Genomic DNA, 22,814 nt, shown 5'->3' on the forward strand with positions numbered 1-22,814 from the left:
CAGACAGCAGGCCCCCACATCCCATGGTTAATTATGCTGGTGTTTATAGGACTGGAGTGCCCACAAAGTTTGTGCTGGGTTTTTGAAGTCTGAAGCTTCTTCTCCTGTTTTATTTATTCAGAAAGGTGAAAAATACGATATTAAATATAGATACAAGATATTAGACAAAATAATATCTCCTTCTGAGCTATATTACACCATAATCAGTGTTGATCTCAGCTGCAGGACCACAGCCATCATGACAAGTTTCACTCAGATCATTATCATTATACTACCATTAGTATTATATACCTGCCTTTGACAGCTCTTGAAACCTCCTTTACCTCCTGCTTTCATCTTCCTTACTTCTCCAAAACAAGGACAACAGTGCTGCTTTTTCCTTCTCCTGCACAGCCCAGCCTGCAGGGACAGAAGCTTTCCATCTGTTCTTCTCTCCAGTTCCATCACCCATCCCATCTCTGCTGTCCTTCTTCCCTGCCTCATCTCCTTACCTCCTCACCCTCCTGTGTTTCTCTCCTCAAAACCTGTCTGCCCTTGTGTGCAGCTTAACCCCATCCTTACCTGTCCGAGCAGGGCACCATCTCTCCTTACCTCCAAATACTCTGTACTTCCACTATCCGAAGCTGTTTTCCTCCAAAACAACCCCAAATCCTTTCCAATTTGTCTTTGTTTCATGTTTTAGGTATGTTCTACAACCAGTCAGAGCAAAAGATTCTTTTTGAAGAAAACACAGCATTAGGAAGGCCAGTCTAGGTAAGCCATTCAAAAGCAACCAAAAGGCAACCAGCAAAAAAAAAAAAAAAAAAAAAAAAACCAACCCCAAAAATGTTTCTCCTCTGCATTGGACCTTCAGAAAGCCAGAATCACAAAATCACTTTGGTAACACTGTATCACACCAGGAAGCATCAGAACACAGCAGCCAGAGAGTCCCAATCCTTTGCTTACGCAGGAACTTGAGGTTCTCCAGACTGCACAAGGTACCCGTGGCAGTGCTATTGTGAAGGGGACACAGGTGACCCCCCTGTTTCAGCTGGAGAGACAACCAAGCCTCTGCCACTCAAGAGAGACACCTCTCTGCTCACGGCTGAAGTCAGCATCCTGCCTGCCCCAGGGGCCGCCCACAGAGGGAAGCGGCTCACACCACTTTCTGTCCTGCACTGCCAAGGGTCTCTCAGGAGATGGGATCCTTAGGGAGAAGCCCCTGTCCCAGGAAACACAGCTCTGCTGGGGAAGCAGGTGGGAGCACGCCAGGCAGGAGCAGACAGGAACTCATGGCAGCAGCAAAGCGAGTGCTTACAAAGGCAACTGCTTTTACTGGTGACACACAAGTACTTGGATTTCACACCAAGGCCTGTGCTCCAAGTTTCCCAGCTCCCATTCCACTTGCTTCCTCTCTTTGCATTATTTCTAGAGCAGCCCTGTGTGGGGATTTTCATTACACATTGTGCCTCCCCACAGAGCTCTGCAGGCAAATACAAGACAGAGGCACCAGGGAAGGGCAGAACAGGAGGCACAAGGAAACGTGGATTAGAGCCCAGCCCTGCCCTGCCACTGTGTGACAAGCACAGGGCATTCCCTGTAATCCTTTAGGCAACATTAGAAAGTGTTTCTTAGTTCTTGAACCAAGATGAACAAAGGAATTTCAGTGGTAGGGAGAGTGATATAGGAAGATATCCTGAGCTGCAGTGCTTCCAGCCCAGCCAGCTGCTCTGGGACTGCAGCCTTGCTCTGCTGGCTCTGCTGCGTGTTTGGCCACAGCCAACACTTTCTTCTGGCTCACCTGCACAATGCAAGCTCCTCAGTGTGGCTCGAGCTCCAAGATTTGCTCTGCGCCTGCCAAGGCAGTCCCTGCACACGGCTGCCAGGTTAACAGTGCTTGGGCTGACGTGCCAGATACTGAAATAATACATTAAAAAAAGAGAGTTCATGAAACTCTATCTTTCCATTGCAGTTGGCTCCCTCACCCCTGCTACATTTCAGGAACAGATAACAGTAGCAACTAAAATGCACCGACAAGACAAGGTCCTGCTAGTAATGGGGAAGGTCAGAGATAGCATGAGCAGTGATAATCCACCCAGCAAAGCTTCCTGCAAGAAGCAACAGAATCAGCAGATCTGATGATCCAGGCAGGTGAACATTTTCATATACAAGTGTTTTGTCAAGATTAAGTTAAAATGTTCTTCCTACCTGCTACTATTCTCAAGGCCTTCCACCAATTTTTGATGTTTACTGGATAACTGGTGAAGTGGAACAAGTTACAGGAGTTAAATCCACACTGTAACTGGAAAAAGGCACACTTTGCAAGTGTACATCTGTCATGTGGGCTCTGTTACCCACATGGAAACAGCCAGTAACTGACTGGTTTCACCTTAAAATGTTGAAAAGCTAAAAGAGGAGAAGCCTTCACTGGTTGCTATGATCCCCAAGTACACAGACCACATGCAATGCTTTTCTGGAAAGACAGAAGTACAAGAAACAAAGTTATTGCAAATTACCCTTAATTTGCTTTTCATATAATTTCTGTCAAATAATGCAAACTGTTTTCAAAAGCATCTTCTCTTAACCAGACGGAGACACACACGAAATTCAGACAGCTGACTGGTAGCAAGGATCTAATTTTGGCCTTAAGCACTATGTTCCTCACCTAAAGGGAAAGCTGTGCACAATTCACTGAATTTTAAACCAAAATTTGGAGGCTGCTTGAGAGCTAAGATGGACAAGAACCACAAGAAATCAAACAGCACTTTTCAGAATAGGAAAGACAGAGTTTTTTACAAAAAAAACCAACATAACAAAAATATCAAAGAGCAATTTTATTTATTTGGCACAAAACTTACAAGAACTGTTTTGTTCCCTTCTTAAATTCAGTAGAACTAGCAAGGAAAAAAAAGGCATACTAATACATTTAAATGAGCTGTACAGCAAGTGACATGTGGAAGGAGGCACCAGAAAGATCTACCAAAAATCAAAGTGCATGAAAAATACCTACTCTGAGCGCCTCATGGTATTGTATTAAGGCACCACTCTTTTAGAAGGTTTACTGAATATATCAAGTGTGCAACTTCTTGGTTTGGAATGTAAGAGTCCTTCAGCCTGTATCAGGACCAGATACTGCAACCTCTGAATGGAACAATGTTTCTCCTTGCAGATGTTAAAGAAAGAGACCTCTTTGTGCCCAACATCATCTCTCAGCTAGGCATGTCACTGTCATATGCTTTGAAAGAGCCAACACAGGTTATCAGAGTACCAGCATTTTACTTCAGAGTTTTAAGCTGTAGTGTGCACCAGACCTATGCATTCTTTACAACGGTTTTATAGAAAAGAAAGGTTGAAGAGACAAAAGTAACATACGACATACCAGTAAATACATTTAGATAGTTTTATCAAAAGAACATTTAAGGACTTTCTGGAGTATCTCTTAAAAAAAAAAAAAATCTGAGTAGTGTTATAATCCAAAATAATTAAATACACTTTTCAACAGATTATTACAAAGCTTCCTTCAGGACTAGCCATCAAGTCTGACAAATTCCACAAGACTTCAGGAACTTTCAGTAAGGATGTAGAAAAAGCCCAATATTAGACAGTGGTAAGAGATTTTCATAATTGGAAACATTTAATGCAAACCCTGTAACTGCAAATCATGTTATACAGGTGTGTATATACATACACACATACACACACACTCACACGCACTGAAACATCATTACAAGGGCCAAACAGACACCCTGGTTCATTGTGGGTTCTGCACATCACCACTCTGAAGTATGACAGAAGCTGCACTAGGTTTGTTATTTCAGCACCTTCATTAAGAACTATTTGTTTAAGAACCAAACCACTTCAGTTGCAAGCTGCCACAGGCCAGATTCACACCAAGTGTAAACAGGTTCCAACTGCATCTGCTTCTTATCAGCTTTGACTTTGGTTTTTCTGCTCAGCTGGATCACCAGTCTCCTTTACTTGCAGGAAGTAGTTTAGTAAGAAATCAATGCCCATATCAAAACTGAAGTGGGAACCAGTAAATGCAGAATATTGTTATCAAACCACTGTACAACACCTCTACTGTAGAGAGTTTCAAACATCTCAGGAGTTTGAGACTGCTTAACCTGAACTCTGGAAAAACATATTTCTCTATGGACATGCAAAGGCATTTAAATATGAACTCTAGGCATTACAATATTTCATTTTTTGCCCTCTTATGGTGTAGACCTCGAGAACACGACTGTGTGCCCCATTATAAAACCAAAGCACCCTTGAGCATTAAAAATTCTAACAGTAAGGGTTGGAAAGAAGGGCATCTGGAAGTGATCTACACATTACAGAGCATGGTGTTTCACAAGTCTCAGAACAGTTTAGTTCATACTTTCTGGGATAACTTTCCCAATACCTTTGTCCCAATACAGAGCTGTAGTTTTCAGTAACTCTTTTACCCCTGCATTATTTGCTACCACATATAAAACATGCCACAGAACTGGCAGTCAGGGCTAAACATTTAACAACATGTCCTTTTCATCCTTTATTAACAATTACATTTATTTCATGATTTGTATGTAAGTCATGTAGCAATATAACATTGGTGTTATACACTGTGCTTCCGTTCTCTGGCACTTGGAGGAGGAATTCATTTCCAGATAGTCACATCTTGCTGAAGCATTCCTTTGCATTTGTCCAAACCTGAATTCCCTTTTAAAAGAACAGTTAAAAATCAATAGGCGGGAATATATTCTATTTGCAAACCTCATCCACAACTTTCTTCAACAGAAGACTCTACAAAGAAGTCAAATAGAACTTCACAGAAGAATAAGGCAGAGACCACATTGAAATTGGACCACACTGTCTATTTTATATCTATATCTACATATATCTCAACATTAACATGTCACTGAGTTCAAGTAGGATGGAGTATGTGGGAGGCTTTATGCTAGTGACTTCCAATCTTCTGTGACTGCCATGTTCCCAGTTACTGACAGGCTGCATCTCCCCACAGGACAAATACACTGGGCCAGCCTTATCCAAGCCACACGTACCTTTTTGCACATGCTAATCTGCATAACAGCGTAGCTTATAAGTGCCTCCTTCAAATCATGATTCTTCTGCTCTTTAAACCGTTCAATGTCAGCCCAGGCACTTTTCACAAAGTCTCTGAAATTAAAAGCAATTATTTCTGTTAGAAAGTGTTAGACAGTGTTGCACCCCCAGCTCTGGACACTCAGCAGAGAAGCTATGTATGACAGAGCGCTCCATCTTTCAGTCAGTAAATCCAGTCCTGCAATTATTATGCATCCCTCAGTGTCCTCATTTTACAACTGGCACCGCTACCTAATTCCCCACCTTCTTTTTAAGGTTTTTAACCTAGAGAATCAGTTTCACAGGATACATTAGGATGTTTGTTTGGTTTGGTGTTTTTTCCTGAGGAAGCATCACTGCCATAGAACTAGCATAAGTCAGAATATACTTTTTTCCTCCAGATTCTGCTGGTGTAACTAATTATCTCTATGCCAACATTCAGCACACAACACTGCGTGTTTCTCCTTCAATTGTCAAGCCAGAATCTTCATGTCTTCAGCATGAAAACTCACTTGTTGTCAGGATGTGAGACAGTCAAGCACAATCAACATTTACAATGTAAATTTAACTTGGACAATTAATTCACTTCAGAAATTAATTTTGCTGGTTTGGTGATGTGTAGTCAGGTCTCCTTAACTAAAATGGATGCATGTATCTGTAATTCATGCTTTGATTCGTGCTGGACTAGCATTCACTCGGAAATTGCTTCCAGAGCTACAAAAGCACATCTCCAATACATCTGCCAAAATTATTAAGATACTGCATTTACTGAATGTCTTGTTGTTTTGAACTAGTCATTAACTAGTCTTATCTTTCCAGCTCTAATGCTAACATATCAGGAGATACCACGTTTACCCTTTGTGTTATATGACAGACATGCTTTGACAAAATCCCATTGCTTTAAGAACTTTAGTTCCTATTTTTCATTTTTGCATACCTAAAGAAAATTTCATTAGAGTACCAAGAAGCAGTTACTCAAACACAACACCCCAGACCTTCTAATCTCTTTCAAACAGGAGTAAGGTGTCCCCCATATGAGAAGCTGCAGAATATGGGCTCAGGACCCTTATACATAAACCAAACCGAATACTGTATTTGAAGCAAATCAGCTTTTGAGTCTCAGCCTATTCAGCTGCAGACCTCCAAGCCCACCTGCTAAATATATTACTAGTGGAACATAAAAGCATGCAAGTCAGCTATTAGAGTGGGCTCAGGAACTGGGAAAGTCATCAGGTTTTACATAAGCCATTCACTCAGACCAGAAGCTAACTGCATGTACTGCACTTTATTTCACAACTTGCAGCTGACAGGAGCTTTTATAGACAGCTCATAAACACCAAGAATATATTAAAAACACTTATAAAATGCAAACACCTTCAAGAGCATCCAGTCAAGGACTTTTGCTAAGACAAGCCCTGTGTTTTCTTTGAAACAGTCAAGCCCATTTACCTGCCCTCCAGATTTTTAGACTTCAGTTGCTCTTCTCCTTCCTGTATCTGCTCTTCTAGAACCTTTATCTTGGCTTCCCTCTGCTCAGGGGTCTCTTGCCCAAAGAGCTTGCTGGTCATCCCCTTCAGGGAGAAGGTTCTCACAGTCTACAAAAAACAAGGATACTCTAGGTTTGGGATTCCTGAGCACAGCCACAGGACATCAGGTGACATTTATCAGCATTTGTGCTTATTTGGCTGATTTTTTGCTTTAACTTCCATTTCATTAAATGATAAGTAGCTCTGGTGACTCAGGTTAGACTAAGCAAAGTGGGGGGGGAGGTAATTTGATGTTCGAATGCTTTAAGGCTGACAAGGGTGAACTTTCAGAGCAGCCTTCCTAGTGAAGTAGGAAAGAAACAAAGAGAAACAAAAGCCATAAAGGTGTTCCATAAAGAACCCCAATAGATCCAAGAGCAACATTAAAAATTCTAAAACTGTCAGTTACCATTTTCAGATAATATTTTAGGTAATGTTATCTCCCATATAAAATGGGCTAACACAATGTATCAATAACACCCACTGTTCAAAAGGCAAAGGAAGCCTTTCAGAATTCCCAAAATTTTCATCTTTAGGATAGAGTTGTCTGTGTTATTCTGTTCCAGTCATATTTACTGCAACTCTTTACTTGCTCAGTATTCAATAAAAGAAGTTTGGCACAAACAGCTTATGTCACCAAGAACCAAGTTACTTTAAACCTCACATGTCTCCAGCTCACATGATACCACTTCTCAAAAGCAGCAGCCAGCATGCTGGTGCCATTTCAATATCATTCTAAGTAACTTGGCTCAAGTAAAAAATAAATTCAAAAAGAGGCATCTTGGAGAAGAAAGTGGAAAAAGACTCACTCCTGTTGCCAGCTCCTCACACTGCTGTTTCTTAGATGTTAAGTCCTGTGCAGCCATTTCCAAATCATATTGCATTAGTTCATGCTTCCTGCAAACTGCCCTGAAAAGTAAGTAATGAAAGATCTGTCACGTAATACTTTGCTTTGCTACATTTCCCTCCATTCACACTTTACAAATAGCATCATGTTTTGTTTGTTTTTGACAGGAAGCACCTCCAGTTATTCATCTAGCCCAAATTCAACAGCCCTATCACAGACTCCATAACTCTGCAAATGCCATAGTTAAACAAGCTTGGATCAAAGTATAAATAAAGTTCTTGGTACAGCAGCATTCTTCTCCTCTTTTTAGACTCATTCTGAGATACACTCAGCAATACAAGCCCTACCATCTCCTTAAGGACACCACTGTAAAATAGTTTAATTCAAAATACATTACAGAAATATCACAGCTTTAACAAAAGATACCTGGAGATGGTACCTGTCACAGCAGCAATCTATCAGTCAATCATAAAATTCATCACATTTTCTTTTTTAAACAATGGAACAAGAAACTGTTTCTAGATTCATACAGTGCCTTTCATCTGGAAAAGAGGAGTTTCCTCTGACCACCTGCAGTAAGTCCCAGTCCTGTGTGGGCTGATGATGCTACATCCGTGCTCCACAGCCGGAGGCACATTCATCTCCCAGAAGAGGCTACCAGTGCTCCAGGTTCCCACACAGCAGCCCTCACACTTGCCAACCCAGTCCTTTACTGGACCTCTCCAAGAGTTTCAGAGCCAGCCCTTGCAAAGCACAACAGCTTTAGGTACAGTCTTACAGTATAAAGCAATTTGCTTTTTTGTCCATGCTTGTAAGGGGTGACTGACAAAGACTAACGTAAAACAAACCAAAAAGTTGGTATTTAACTGTGTAACACTGTGCAGCCGATGGAAGTTATACTGGGCACTTTGAAAGCTCCTGGGATTTATAAGGGCTGGAGCAGCTCTGTTTGGCCCATCACATTTGAACGCTGGAGCTCTTAGCACATTGGGGCACTATCACACCAAAAGCCAAGGAAACAGTGGAACCAAAGGAATAAATAGCATTTTCTCCCATAGTATACAGATTTTAACATTTCTGTCTTTTCACTTCTGATCAGACCAGCTCTAATTTGTACTGCCGCTCACACAGCAATCAAATACAAGTAAGCAGTATAAGAAACAAGAACATGGAGACCCCACAACACTGAAATTTTCCCTTCTCAGAGAACAGAAGAGGGTAACAGACTAAATTAAACATCAGCACCACATTAGAGAAAAGGACTACAGCTTCCTTTTGAGCTTAGACTTCTGCACATACCGCAGTGCTTCTGCATAGAAGAGATATTCCTTCAGCTGATCTGCGTAGTGTTCCTCTTCTTCCAGTATGTCATCAATAGAAGCTGCATATCTAGTGAAAAACAGCCACAGTTAAATGTAAAGCTGATTAATTTAACCTTTAAGGATACACATCCAGTAACAAGGGAGACCTGTTTGACAGAAACACCCATGGACAAACAGCAAAGAGCTTCCAAACTTGCAAAAAGGTTTTTTCCTTTGTTTTTAATTAAACTCTGAATCAGCTAATGTCAACATGCCCGTGGGCCTGCTTCTTTGGTTGTTACTACAATGAATCTTTCAACAAATACGAAACCTATTGTAAGTCTCCTGCTGAAGAGGAGGCAGCTTTTGTTACAGGAAAAAAACCCCAGTTTATTCCTTTTCTTCAGTAGACAGTCAATAGGCAGCACCAAGACAGAAAAAAGACATAGTGCAGAAAGAATCCTTCAAGGCTGAAAGCACTAAGGCCCAGGAATGTGAACATCACACCTTCTGAGAAGCAGAGGCTGCTTTCATGGCTCATTATTCAGCATGAGTACAAGATAACTCACAGTGGTGCCCTGAACACCACAACATTAAGTCCCTTCAGCTCCTTCAAAGTCTATAGCTTTGTCTACTGTGTAAGTCAAACATATTAATTCAGAGCAACAGCAAGTTTAACCCTCTTTTTAGGGAGAAATCTGAAGTACAAGGGCTTGGACCAAATCTGCAGCTCTTGCATTCAGTAAGAGTTTTGTTATTTAGACTGATGTCTCCTACAAATGGCAAAAAGCACTTTATTTTTCTAGTTGATACTGCTTATTTGACAGTATTTAGTATGTTTGTGCTGATCAAGGTGACTGTCTGGGACACATTTGCAGGGACAGCCTACAGCTAAGAGGTAACTGCTCATCTCACTTGGCACAGGTACAGAAATCAGATTCCACTTTAGCCCGGCACTCAGGGCATGTGCCACTGGAGATAACCAGGATGAATGACATCCCACACAAATACCTTCATCTATTCTGCTAACTCGGTCTGGATTCTCAGCTATGTGGCAATCTCTCACACATCTGCAGGCTCTCTAAAGTGAGCATATGTCCATTCTTCTCTAGCAACCAGCACAATGTGACCCAAATGCTAATTATGGTACCTCTTGGCTTTCAAGTTTTTGCAAAATCTTTGCATTTTTCCTTTTCCTGGAGAGGATATGCCTCTCCAGTAATTGGCTCTATAGAAGAAGTGGCAGAGTCTCAAGCTGAAAGGGAACTGGTAACATGAATTTGGGAAGCTTGAAATTATGATGAGTTGTTTTGATGCTCTGTGAAATCAAAGACATGGCACATCCAGGAAAAGCCCTATCAAGGCTCTTGGTGATGAATAAATATAACATATGAAGTGGTCAGCAACAGCAGACCAGTTTAAGTAGAAGGGATAAAAGAACAGAGAGAACAAGAATTCACACCATGAATCAAAGGAATAAGTCAAAACTGTTGAAAAATACACTTGTTCCGAAAAAACCCTGCAGCCACACAGGTCATAAATGGCTTACCCTATTTTAAGTTCTGCAGTGCAGTAATTTTAGTATAGTGGTTAGATTTCTCAGGGCAGCAGATGGACTACATTTCATTTTCAAGTAAAATCTAAGTTTAGAGCAGTGCTAGAGCTCATCTGTGGCAGATGACTCTCAGAAAAAAAAAACCAAAACCAAACAACCAAAAAATCTCACCAAACAAAATGCTACCTTACCTAGACAGGTTTTTAAACTGAGTTTAATTTGGAAAAAAAAAATATTATTAAGACAAGCTACATTTCTGACTGCCTAACTTAGGTAAACTAGGAAAAGTGTTAAAGAGAAACATTGCAGTAACTTCTAAAGGCACCTGACATGCTCTCACTCTTTGTGTAAGCTGTCAACTAAACCTTTGTTTTGGTTTAGACTGGTTCAATATATAATGACAGTCTAGTTGATGCAGAGATAAAGGATCACTCATTAATGGAAAAAAGGACAGAAGTCAAAGGTCTGGCATTATTTTCTTTCATCTTTTAAGTGCTAGTTAAAGCCATTCACTCCAACTTTCTCAGCATACTCTGTCACTTTAGCAAGCCTCATCTTGTAACACAGCCCACACCCAGAGAAGCTTTGGGATGTCTTCTCCAAACATTTAGCAGTTATAGATCATACTAACCAATAACAACTCAAAAGCTTAAATAAACATCTAGTAAAGACTACAGCATATGGGGCAGATAGAGAATAATTAAATTAGTTTTGAAGTTTAACATCTATATTAGGCAACCTTCTAGAAGTAGCTTTATGTTGCAATAAATTCCTGCCTGATATTATGGGAATGGTAACTGAACTGGTAAGTTGTACTTTAAAGAGATTATAGATATGAACCTTATTGGTAGGAGACCACATGGGTCACTGAATGAGTTCCTGAATCTCACAACTGCTGCTTCCTGCTTGGTGGTCATCACTGAGGGATTACTGTTGTACAAGAGTGCCAGAGCAGAGGAGATGACAATGAAAGCTTCATGCAGTGGTTAAAATTACCCAGAATAGCAGTTACCCACTGCTATTACTCTGGATCTTTAAGCCTAACTGTGTTACAGACAGAAATATAAATATTAAGAGTGTGTGAGAAGGTTCGACCTCCCAATTGAGAAGTGAGACAAGTTTCTTTTAATTGGTTATGCATTTCCAGGTGTTTGACATCATGGCGTGGTGTATCTGAACCACTGAAAACCTACTTGCAATTCCTTAACTCCACTATACTATACCAAGTTTTCATAATTTCTTCAATTCCTGCCTGCCGCAGAAGGTGCTTAACACCGTATTCCACCCCTACTTCAATTATTTTTCTTCTGAAAGCAGAGTGCATTCTCCATTGCTTTAGTCTCACCAGAGCCCTCTGCCTTGAAAATATTACAGCTTTTCTTGGATGGAAGCCACCCCATGAGCCAAAACACAGAAATGTGAATAAATTATTCAGAGGGGGTCAAATTCTTAAAGATTTGATAAAACCAGAATTACTCTGAAGAAGATGAGGGCATGGCTCTTCAAACCCTTCCACTTGACAAGGCCAGTAACAATTGACAACCTGTTAACTTGACAACACCAATAACAATCAGGCAGCAGTACATATGTAAATCTGTCCTATAAACTAAACCTGAGAACTTTATTTCCACACCAATTACACCTTATTGGTAAAAATATTGCATGAAGTGTCAAACACCTTCCATCTCTTGCTGGAGTTGTTACTTATCTGTTGTGTGGGATCACAGAAGAGGAATCAGAGTGGTAAGAAATGCTGTTTCACTTGCTATATATGACTACCTGAAAAGCAGAAGTCATGAGCCTAGAATACCACTTCTGTGAGCACTCTCAAGTGCTAGACTCTTATTTTGAAGGCTGTGCTTCACATACTCTGCCAAATGACTCTAAAGATGCAAAGAGAGGATTCTTTACTTTATTATATCCAGTCACCGTTTGTTTCAAGAATCCACTGGAGTTTTGGTGCCGATTAATTAAATTTCTTAACTCCCTGTAATTAAGTCCAAATCTGTGTACCATCTACTGCATGGTACAAAATGCTGCTATCAAAACCAAATGGATCTCATCAGGTCTGCAGTACATTAAAGTTGTATTCCACCAGTTTCTGGCATAGTAGCTTAAAAAAAACCTGGAAGGATTCCAAACACTTCTATGATTTCAAAATAATAATAAAAAAAGAAACCCCTCTGGTTCTCCTGAGGCTTTTTGAGCTACTTAATACAGTATATGGATGCTAAAACTGTGCCTGCATCCAAGTCACAGAAACACTGTATACTTAAAAACAATGCACCCCCAACTTTCTCGGTACTCATATGTACTTTGGGGTTGAGGGAAAAGAGAGGAAAGAGGGAGAGTTCCACATCTGGCTTACATCAAACTATCAGATATTCAGTCAGTACTTACACATCCATGTGGTGGCCAGCACTCTGCAACCCATCCCCCATCTCCTTTTCTATTGCACTCCACTCACTGTAGGAAAAACAAATGAGAAACAACATCACACATGAAGGGTAAGGGAAGTTAATAAGCTGCATCCTGTATAGTTTCTTTCCAGGTGACACCTGAATGGAAACTGCCTCCAAGTTAGACTTGGTCAAACTGTTTTCTTTCTTTAAGGAACAGCACTGACAATGTGACAAGGCCATTTATGGCACTCTGTAATACAAACAATTGTCCCTAAACTCATCATCACAAATATATGTAGTTTGGGATGGGTTTTGAGCATAATCTTGTTTAAATAGCTGAAACTCTATTTAAAACAAAATCAAACAAACAAAACCAAACCACCTAGCACTTAATATAAATGGGACAATGACAATGATGAACTTTCTGAAAGAGATTTTGGTCTCACCAAGAAGAAACTAAGCTTTCCAGATTTACAGGATATCAGATAGAAGCCTCTCATTCCAAAAACCAAAGGGTGGGATTTGACTTCTGTAAGCATTTTACTTCTTCTGAAACTATTTGATGTATGTAGCTTTATGTTTTCATAGTAGACTGCTGTTTAGTTCTAGTCATGAAAGAAATACCTACTTGCAATTGTCTCAACTACCTATTTACATTAGGGGGATTATTTAGATAAAGAAAGAAGGAGAGCTACAAAAAAGATAGCAACAGACTTGTTCTGGACATCCTGGTACGTACACTGCCATTTTAATTGTGTTCTTAGCTTTGAGAAACCTTATGAGAATTCTTAGTTACAAGAATTACACCCACAACTCCTTTTACAACGAAAAAAGAGGTTCCCCTTATATTTCACATGATTTATGTGTAATGCATCTATTCTGTCCTTCACTTTTTCATACACATTCCACTCTGCTGATGTTGATATTTGTTTGTCTTTGTGTTATTACAGAACTGCACCTAATTTCATTTAAAAAACCCCAATGAGAAAGACATCTGCAATCCATTAACCCAGAGAATTAAATTTAGCACTTGAACAGTGTGTAGAAGCAGGAGGTTTCCCTTAACCAGAAGTTTAGATTCTTGAATTCTCCAGTGAGATGGAAAACTTGAGCATGCAATTCCCTCATATAAATCAAAAAAATTATTGGCAAATTCACTTACAAAAGATACTAAAATTGGATAGATATAATTGTTGACTTTTATCCATTAAAAGGACCTAGAAGCTTTTCAGAGACAACTGCATGAAGTACAGTGAGTTACTTTCTGAAGAAACAAAATGCCAACGCAGCAGCAGAAGGCCCGAAGGTCTGGCATACAAAGCAAAGCTGAAGTCTTCCACTAGAGACTAAGCTCAGCAGATCCAGAGATCTCTGCATGCAGCACAGAAATCTCATTAGCACTACAATACAGAGTTTTTCAAGATAGACAATGAAATGTTTCAGATACACTTTTCAAAAGCATAAAAACATAACCAAGAAATTCCCTTCTCTCTCCCCATAACTGTCTATGTATGTATTTCAAAACTGGATGAACTCTTACCTGAATACTCTTCCGTAGTTGCCATGGACTTTATAGACACCATAAAGCCGGTCTGCTACCCTCTAAAACATTTTAGAGACAGGTTTTGGTCATCAACATTAAGTGTAATTGCCTTGTGAAAACCCACATACACAATCCAAAAACAAGATTAGGCCTAAATCTAACCTAAGCCACTACTGAAAGGAAAAAAAAAAAAATCAACAGCTTTAAGTCCTGGAAGACTGAAGTCACAATCAAGGCTATGTTGAAAATTAGCATTTCAAATCTGTCTTTGGAAGTGCTCATTGATAGGATATGTCTGTGGAGACCATAATCAAGTTCCTTTCAGTTTTTGATAACCAAATATAAGGCATTCTTCATCCAAATAATGCCAAATTTATGCACACACTTGTTTATTTAATTTAGAGATGGCAAGCCAGAAGTCCATCTTGACATCAAGATTGTAGGGAAATCTTTAGTAAAATTCTAACAAGTGATCCGATTTTTCCACCCAGCTGAGTGAACTGAGGGAAAGGAAATGAGCTATCCATTGCAGAACTCATTGCTCAAGCTAGAGGTCATTTCAGCTGCTTGGAGTGCCAGTATCTGCTGCAGCCAGCACTACAAAGCTGGCAAAACCTCAGAAAAAAAGACACGTGTACACTCTGAAGTGTGAGTTGTAATCCAGATAATGCCCTTGCAATCATGATGTACCAAAGAATGAGAGTGAAGTTCTGCAAGAGCTACCATTATTATTATTATGTCTGTCACAGCAGTAGTAAAAAGGAAACATAAACAAATTGCCCAACAGATCTCACACACACAACCCTGAGAAAACAGGACTGTCTGTAGAACACCACTCTTCAGAGTGATTAATTCTCTCAAGAATCTGAGTTTAGCAGGGCAATCCATTACCTCTCTGCCGCACAGGTCCATCAAAAATTAAATCCCTGTTGAACATACTAAAAAGAAGTATCATGCTCTCATTATTGGAATTTAAATTTCCTATTACCTTTTTGTGTCTTTAAAAAAATAACAACCTTCCACTCTCAACCCACAGAGTATCTTAATGCACAACATAATTGTTGCCATCATTAAAAAGACTATTATTCATTGCAGATCAATGAACGAGCCAAAAAAGAAAACACATACTGGAAAGCATAAAGGATTCATACTACAAGCTCAGGAAAACAATTTATTATATGTCTGACCAGAAAACTGTGTTGAGGCCCTTCCCAAACCAAACATCCAGCAAAAGTAACTTGTCTGCTGAGCAGAGAGAAGCAGACACCTCAGTCCTCTTTAAAATACCTCCCTGTGGTACGTGACCATCACAGGACAGGGCCGATTAGCAACACGCACTGTCAACTCAACCATCATATCTGGAACTCTTTCCCCCTCCCTAATCTCTACAAAGTCAGTGCCCTCACCTCTTGCTGTCTCCTGCTCCACCCTCCGGAGACAGACTCCCTCAGGCAAAACCGCCCTTATTCTAGAACACATATACCACTTCTCTTGACTAAACAAGAAATACTGCCTTATAAATAAATCATACTATTTGTCACGACACACATGGGAAATACTTACAGCTCTGACTCGCAGAAGGTGTGATATGACGGACTGCAGTTCATCGCTGTAGTGTTTTAGCTCAGTAAATCTCCTGGGAGCAGGAAACAGATAGTACATCATTAGCCATCATGAAAGCAAGCTTTCACAGCATGCACAATAGAGCCACAGCCCTGCGGCCAGCGAGACGGAGCCTGGGCTGCGTTGGAGTGGAATTAGCTGAAGACTCCTGAAGAAGTGACTGCTGAGTTTGATTTCCCCAAAGTGAACAAACACCCCAACACTTGCATGTCTGCTGGTTTTCTAAATGCAAATGTTGAAGGCTCAGATCAAATTAAGAGATAAAATTTTATGAAATGAAAGTAGTTAGCTGAAGTTATTACATCACTGGTTTGTTGTTTGGGTTTTATAATGGGATTTATAAAAGCAAGGGTTAGTGAATATGAAAGCTTCAAATAAAAACAAAGCCAAAATCTGCTGAAGCATATTTCTTAATAAAAGCATGTTTGCATTTCTGACCTGACAAAGATACTTCACTTTCAAGTTGCCTCTATCCAGTTTTGGGCATAGCTTTTCAGGGATTCAAGGAAGCATTCACAATTCCAATTCCCCTAAGGCTAATCCTTGTACAGTAACATTACATGTGAAATCCTACTGAGACTTGTACCTGCACAGGAGCCACGTATGGCTGAAGGCCATCAAATCACTACACCTCAACAAGGTACCAGACAGGGAAGCCACTGCAAGTGACATGTGCACACTGCTGGCTTGTCACTTCTGGAGAAGAAGCATTTTATCAGCCAGCCCAGTTAGGTTTCAAAGGCAATTTAAACTGACACCTTTAGCTCTTGCTAATAACAAAGGTGAATCATTTGCCACAGCTTTGCTACTGACAGGTAACCAATTAAACCACAGCAACAGCCTCTTGTGTGCACATAAATCCTCCCTACTACAAACAAGTCTAGCTCATGACCTACTTTGGTACACAAGAATGTATTTATTTCATCCAGATGGGAAGCCAGAAACAGCTTTACCTAAATGACTAAACAACGACCTGAAAATAAACACAGAAGAATGCAACTAGAATTAAGGAACTGGAGACTGAGATTAGTGTTTCAGGTTGATGTTCAAGAATGAAAAAAAATTTCATCCCTCCTCCCACCACAGGCACACAGTCAGGCTTTGTATTTCAGAATAGCTTGTACCCAAGAGGTCTTACTGAAATGAGTCGGGTCACTTGCTTTGGGTGACCAAGTATGAAATTCCAGGGTTTTTCATTTAACACTTCTTCCTCCCCTGCCAGGAAGTCTTCCCCTAAAATATTCCCATTCTTACATTCAAGAAGTAGAAGCTTTGTTATGACTTCTAATATTTTTGATTTCCAAGAAGCATTTTTTATAGTATTATGACACACACACACAGGGTTAAAGTACATAAAAAGATTTAAAAGTTAGCAGAGAAACTGTATGGGGAAAAAGAAATGTAGTTGCTGATCTGCATAGTGGGATTTAGAGAGCAATCTTTTCAGTTTACACTTCATAAAATATGCACCAGGGCTGCATGTCAGACAGCTGCAGACACGTACAGTGAAGATATTTGAAATAATTGAAGTAAAAACAAAAGATTAAAAAGTATGCCTCCAGCTCAGGAAGACTCCCCTTTCCACTCCAGAAATTTATAATGGGAAGTTTTATTTATCCTGTTTTGCCACAAGAAATCTTTTAGGAATGCTGTACTCCCTGAAGGCAAGAGTCAGGAACCTAGGAGGACTTTCAGTATCCTGGCCTCCAGCAGCAATACATCTTCTCCCAGACCAATTCCTCCTCAATTAAAAAAATAATTTTTAAAAATTACTACTTCAGAATCAAGCTCTCTTCTATTTTGTCTCATAAAAGCATAAACCAAAGTGCTGCTATTTTTTTCCCAGTCTTCTGTAAAAGTTGATAAATGTACAAATATAAATTTCAGGAAAAACTGTTTTTAAGAGACCAGTGGTGTTACAGATCAAAAGTTTATTTCTCAAGTATTTGCTTAAATCCTACTCATTGCTCATGTAAAATAAAGTTACATAATTATAAAGTAATTTCCAAACAGAGCTCAGTGACGCACACAAAGGGATGTTTACTTTCCAGTGTATCCTAAGAGTAGAAGTGTAAAACAAGACACAGTTTCAGCACTCAGTAATTGAGGCTTTTTTAACTAGCACTTTTCACTTGCTTTTACTGGTTCTGCAACGTTACCAACAGTCTAGATACTTAACTGAGTTATTAAATAGAACTTGAGACACAAATGAAGGACTGCTTGGGTCACATTGGTGTAGGAACACCAGAAGGTCTCTCAAAAATATCTATTATGATACAGGCAAAGAAAAAATTTTCCTTTACAGTAGACAACATTGCAAAGTAAGTTGTTTACTCTGTGCATTTTACACAGCAGTACTCCTCCCTGCATCAGGGGGTGGCAGTGCCAGTCTCCTGTTTTCTGAAGGGAGATACTACAAGAACAGAACTCTTCACTAAAAAACAAGCCACTTGTCTGAATAACCAGACAAAAAAAACCCAGAGAGCTACTTTAAAAAAAAAAAAACTGCCTTAGGAAAGAATTTAGTATTCTCTAAAGAAATCTTTCACCAAAAACCAAAAGCTATGGTTTTGATTAAAGCCCAGAGAGAGAAAGAAAGGATGAGTGCCATGAGGCCAAATCAGAGAGGTCTGCAGTAGATAAAAATTCACCTCTGAGTACCAGAATACCGTATTCTTATCACCATTTAATTCCACCATTGAAACTATAAATTGCTTCCCACAGGAGAAGGTTTAGTTTTCAGTCTACATTTGACCTCAAAGAGCAGCCTTGTTTCAGCTGCATGAAGCTCCTCACGTTGCCAAGCTGAAGGATGCAGCTCCATGGCACCGCAAGGCAATCCCAGCTGGGAGCTGCAGCTCTTCCTCGCCTGTACCTCCGCTGGCCCAGGAACCCAAAAGCCTACACTCCACACAGCAGTCACACCTTTTGTTTCAGCAAGGTGAGCTTGCTGAACCACTTCACCAGCCAGCCACACAAAAGCACCAAAGGTAAAGCAGAGAGGCCAGGCATCACATTCCAGGCAGCTCAAGCACAAGTGTGCTGGGCAGAGCAAGGCACTGTCCCTCCTGTTAGAGCCACACATGCTACAGTGAAAGGCAAACAAACAACTCCTGCTCATCAGTTATTTATTAAACAATTTGTATCCCCAAGTTCAATTTGGAAGTTATGTAGCTGGCAGAATACAACAGAAAACATGTGCCATCTCTCACGTGGCTCTACCAAGGCACACACACTCAAGGACTGTTTTTGTTACAAGCCCTTTGCTCATGTTTTCCTTGTATTAACTCTTTTCCTGCTTTGTAACAAGCTACTTCTCACAACAGCTTTGCTTTCTGAAACATTGTTACCTCAAAAGATAACAAGGATGCTCCTTAAACAGTCTTGCCCACCTGCGCCTACAGTCAGACTTCTGGCAGTTTCCCTGCTGTGAGAGCAGGAAAAGATAACTCCTACTGGCCACAGAGGAAGATGACTGAGGATGAAGCAGTCAAACAAGGGACCATTTTCACCTGCAGATACAGAGAATTGCTGTCTTCCAATCTCATTCATGAATGTTAGCCTTTATATTAAACCCTGGCTAAAACCTTCCTGGCCACCAGAGAAGGCCCTAAAAACAAGCACGATAAAAAAGGAGAGACTGGGCCAATTCACAGGTTAAGTCTTTGAAGAGGTTCAGAAAGGTATGTACCCTCTAACACCGTTAATACAATACCCCCAGATCCTATGGAAGTACAAAGGGAACAGACAACAGAAAGCAGTCTGGCACAGCATCCCCTAGGGCCACTGCTGGAGAGCAGGTGCACCCAGAAGGGCACTTTGCACAGGTCTCCATGGCCTGTGGATGGCAAACAGCAACACCTCTTGGCCCCATCGCTGCACACTGATGCTTCTAACTACTGCACAAGTAGAAACACCCATTTTACCCTTCCCACATCACCAAGGGTGTGATGAACCTCCCACTATACACACTTACAATTCTGAGCAGTTTTTCCATCCAGCAGACTGCTCTAGTGCCTGTCCCAGAGCTCTGTAAACCACAACAGAGCTGAACTGACCTCTGGACCTCCAATAGCATCTGTGAAAATTGGCAGCTTGGAGAGAACTATGAACTGCAACACCAGGGTGCATGCATCCAGAACTGTACACTAGCAGACTTTTGGAAAGACCTACTATCAATCTGTACTCTGTTCATGCTTGAAAAGATTTCCTGAAAACAAATATTAAGAGGTTCTTTTTCTGAGTCTGGTTTTGGGGGTGTTTTGTCTCTTTGTGTTAGTCTAGCTAAAATGGAATACTTGTTTTACATAAAGTGATGGAATTTTTCTGAATGTTTCCTGCTTTTAGAAGCAGGATTTATCAAATCTTTTCACACTACCTCTTTACTGAGCTTCTGTTAAGATTTGAAGTGCAGAAAGATAATTTTTCTTTTCTGAATTTATACTAAAGAGATAGAATATTCTGTCACCTGAAGTAATAGCTGTAACTGAAAAAGGGAAAGGGAGGGAAGAAGGATGTGGAATCTTACTTGTCTGGGTTTTTCACTCTGAATGTTGCATTAAGAGCTTTTAATCTGGAATCTGCCTGAAAAAGGGGAAAAAAAGCTTTGTTAATTTAATGCAATTAAATTTCAGTGACAAAAAAAATCTCAGCCTTCTGGCAGCACCATTAGAAAAAAGTCCTGCCTTCATGGAGTATTTAAATCTTCAAACATTGAACAAGTTGACACCAGCTGCCCTGAATGTCAGATATTTTTATTAAAAAGTCAAAAAACTAAGCTATTTTTGTGAATATGATGTAAACAGTAACCACTAAAATAAAGCTGGTATAATCCACGTCCCACAAAAATAGCCCCTTCTTAAAATGCTGCACAAATCATGGAGTTAAGATACACAACCCCACATTCTTTTTAGATGAAGCAATTAGGTAACTTAAGACCATATGGACAAGCTATTTTATATTTTTCAAACCAAATAAAACCAGTGGTAGAGTGACCTCTATATGCTCTTTATTACCAGGAACAGTTCCCCAGTGAAATCAAAATCTTATATATGGTGTTCTCTTATTTTATGACTTGCTTTACAGAAAATATGTAATTTGTATATCAGAATAGAGCCCTTTTTAATGCAATGTTCTTCTCTATAGTAGAGCATATATAAATCTCTACAGAATAAAGTTCAATACCTAATTAAAAAGCTAATTGACTGGTTTAGTTTTTGAGATGTTGGTTTACCAATTACTGCAACAGTAGCATTGAACATTTCTAAGGAGATGGAGGGGGTTTTTTTCCAATTCTTTGAATATTAAACTGTGCAATGAGTATTTACTCCTAATAAGACACCAACAGATGAGAGAACCCAGCCTCATCCACAGAGGTCCACATCATTACAACTCTTCATTTCTATAATGCATTTTACACACAGCTCGCTCAGGGCTCATCTACACTAAAGAAAAACTCCAATTGTGGGTAAATGGCTGGAGTTTACTTTTGATCAAAACATCCTTCTCTTCAGTAAAAGGAAAATAAATCAGCACACCTTGCAAGGCGTAGAGATTTCCTATAGTGTATCCCTTTAGCTAACAGGCTGTGCCACAGCTGCAAGCAGTAAGTTACTTCAGCAGTACTTGTTAGTGCTGGTGTAAGACAAGAGAATATTTTGTGCCCTGTTACAGAAAACTCAGAGCTTGAAGAGCTATTTTGAACTTGTCAGTGAAGAGAACACAGTGTTTTCCCAAAACAAGGAGAGAGTCCTTCCTTTGGGGCCCTTGCAACAGCCTCTACAGATAAGACTGGCACAGTCTGAGACTCTTTCACCTCCCACTGCATTTGGGCTGAGTAGAAGATGCCCCAAACAGCCTGGAGAAAAGGAGGCTCAGGGGAGACCTTACTGCTCTCCACAATTACCTGAAAAGAGGTTGTAGTGAGGTGGAGGTTGGTCTCTTCTCCCACATAACAAGCAATAGGACAAAGTTGCATCAGGGGAAGTTCAGATTGGATGCTAGGAAAAAATCTCTTTACCAAAAGGATTATCAGGCTGCCCACAGAAGTGATGGAGTCACCATCCCTGGATGTGTTTAACAGATATGCTCATGTGGCACTCCAGGTCATGGTTTAGTGGTGGACTGGTAGCAGAGTCAGGTTAACTTTAGTTGTTCTTCCAATGACCAAACCACCAAAACAAAACATAACCCACAAACCAAAAGGTAAGGGAACAAAACCCTCCACATTATAGTAGGAGAAAGCAGGTTCATTGCCACCACTGCATGTGACACTTCTCTAAGAATATCTTGCAAAGGGAAGACAAGGCAGCATGGGGAAGCATGTCCCAGATAGCACAAGAAACACAAAACACTGCAGGAGCTCTAAGTCCCAACCTCTACGCTTATTCAGAGCACTTCTGAGGCTTGTACAGTCTTGAATCTCCACTGCTATACCCCAGCAAGTTAATACACAAGCCAGTTACATTTTGGGTTGTTCGCAAACACCTGCAGGTACTCCTCACACATTCTCACAGTACAAACATCATCTAGATACACTGACATTATCAGAGTCCTTCCCTCTAAGCAGCTATTTCACAAAACACTGTATTTATGTTAAAACAGCAGGCACCAAAGCCATTTGAGTCTGTTGGGGCAGCATGCACATCCAACAGCTTTACACTTGGAAAGGACCACTTCCTACCCTACAGTTACAGGACAACTTTTCGTCTTTTGTCACAGGCACACGCAGTGCTCTGAAGAAAGAGTTCAGTAAATTCACACAAGCACTATCAGGCAGGAAGCATGAGCCTGACAATGCTCAACCATGACATTAGAGCTATTTCCTTCTTGCCAGTTGTAGCACAGTAACTCTCACACACCGCTTCTGAGCATTTACACCAGAGTTAGGCTTCTTGAGAAACATCTGTCCAATCTTAGAATTGATTTAAGAGTAATACGCACAAGCATTTTAG

The 22,814-nt window shown here is 40.3% G+C and overlaps 1 protein-coding gene across 2 annotated transcripts in view; it reads right to left on the bottom strand.

Moving 5' to 3' along the window:
- Positions 1–2,796: 2,796 nt before the first annotated feature.
- SNX4 (sorting nexin 4) overlaps positions 2,797–22,814 on the bottom strand; it is a 32,806-nt gene continuing 12,788 nt past the window's right edge. For both annotated transcript variants that reach the window (XM_032114531.1, XM_032114530.1), the window contains exons 6-14: positions 20,390–20,445; positions 15,802–15,874; positions 14,236–14,297; positions 12,694–12,759; positions 8,737–8,826; positions 7,400–7,499; positions 6,514–6,659; positions 5,025–5,139; positions 2,797–4,680 (exon numbers count right to left, since the gene is read on the bottom strand). In XM_032114531.1, the coding sequence (XP_031970422.1) occupies positions 4,633–4,680; positions 5,025–5,139; positions 6,514–6,659; positions 7,400–7,499; positions 8,737–8,826; positions 12,694–12,759; positions 14,236–14,297; positions 15,802–15,874; positions 20,390–20,445 (756 nt within the window). In that variant the 3' untranslated portion in view covers positions 2,797–4,632. The remainder of the gene's footprint in view (positions 4,681–5,024; positions 5,140–6,513; positions 6,660–7,399; positions 7,500–8,736; positions 8,827–12,693; positions 12,760–14,235; positions 14,298–15,801; positions 15,875–20,389; positions 20,446–22,814) is intronic.

The sequence above is a fragment of the Corvus moneduloides genome, chromosome 7 (genome assembly GCF_009650955.1).
Source record: "Corvus moneduloides isolate bCorMon1 chromosome 7, bCorMon1.pri, whole genome shotgun sequence".
Taxonomy (NCBI): domain Eukaryota; kingdom Metazoa; phylum Chordata; class Aves; order Passeriformes; family Corvidae; genus Corvus; species Corvus moneduloides.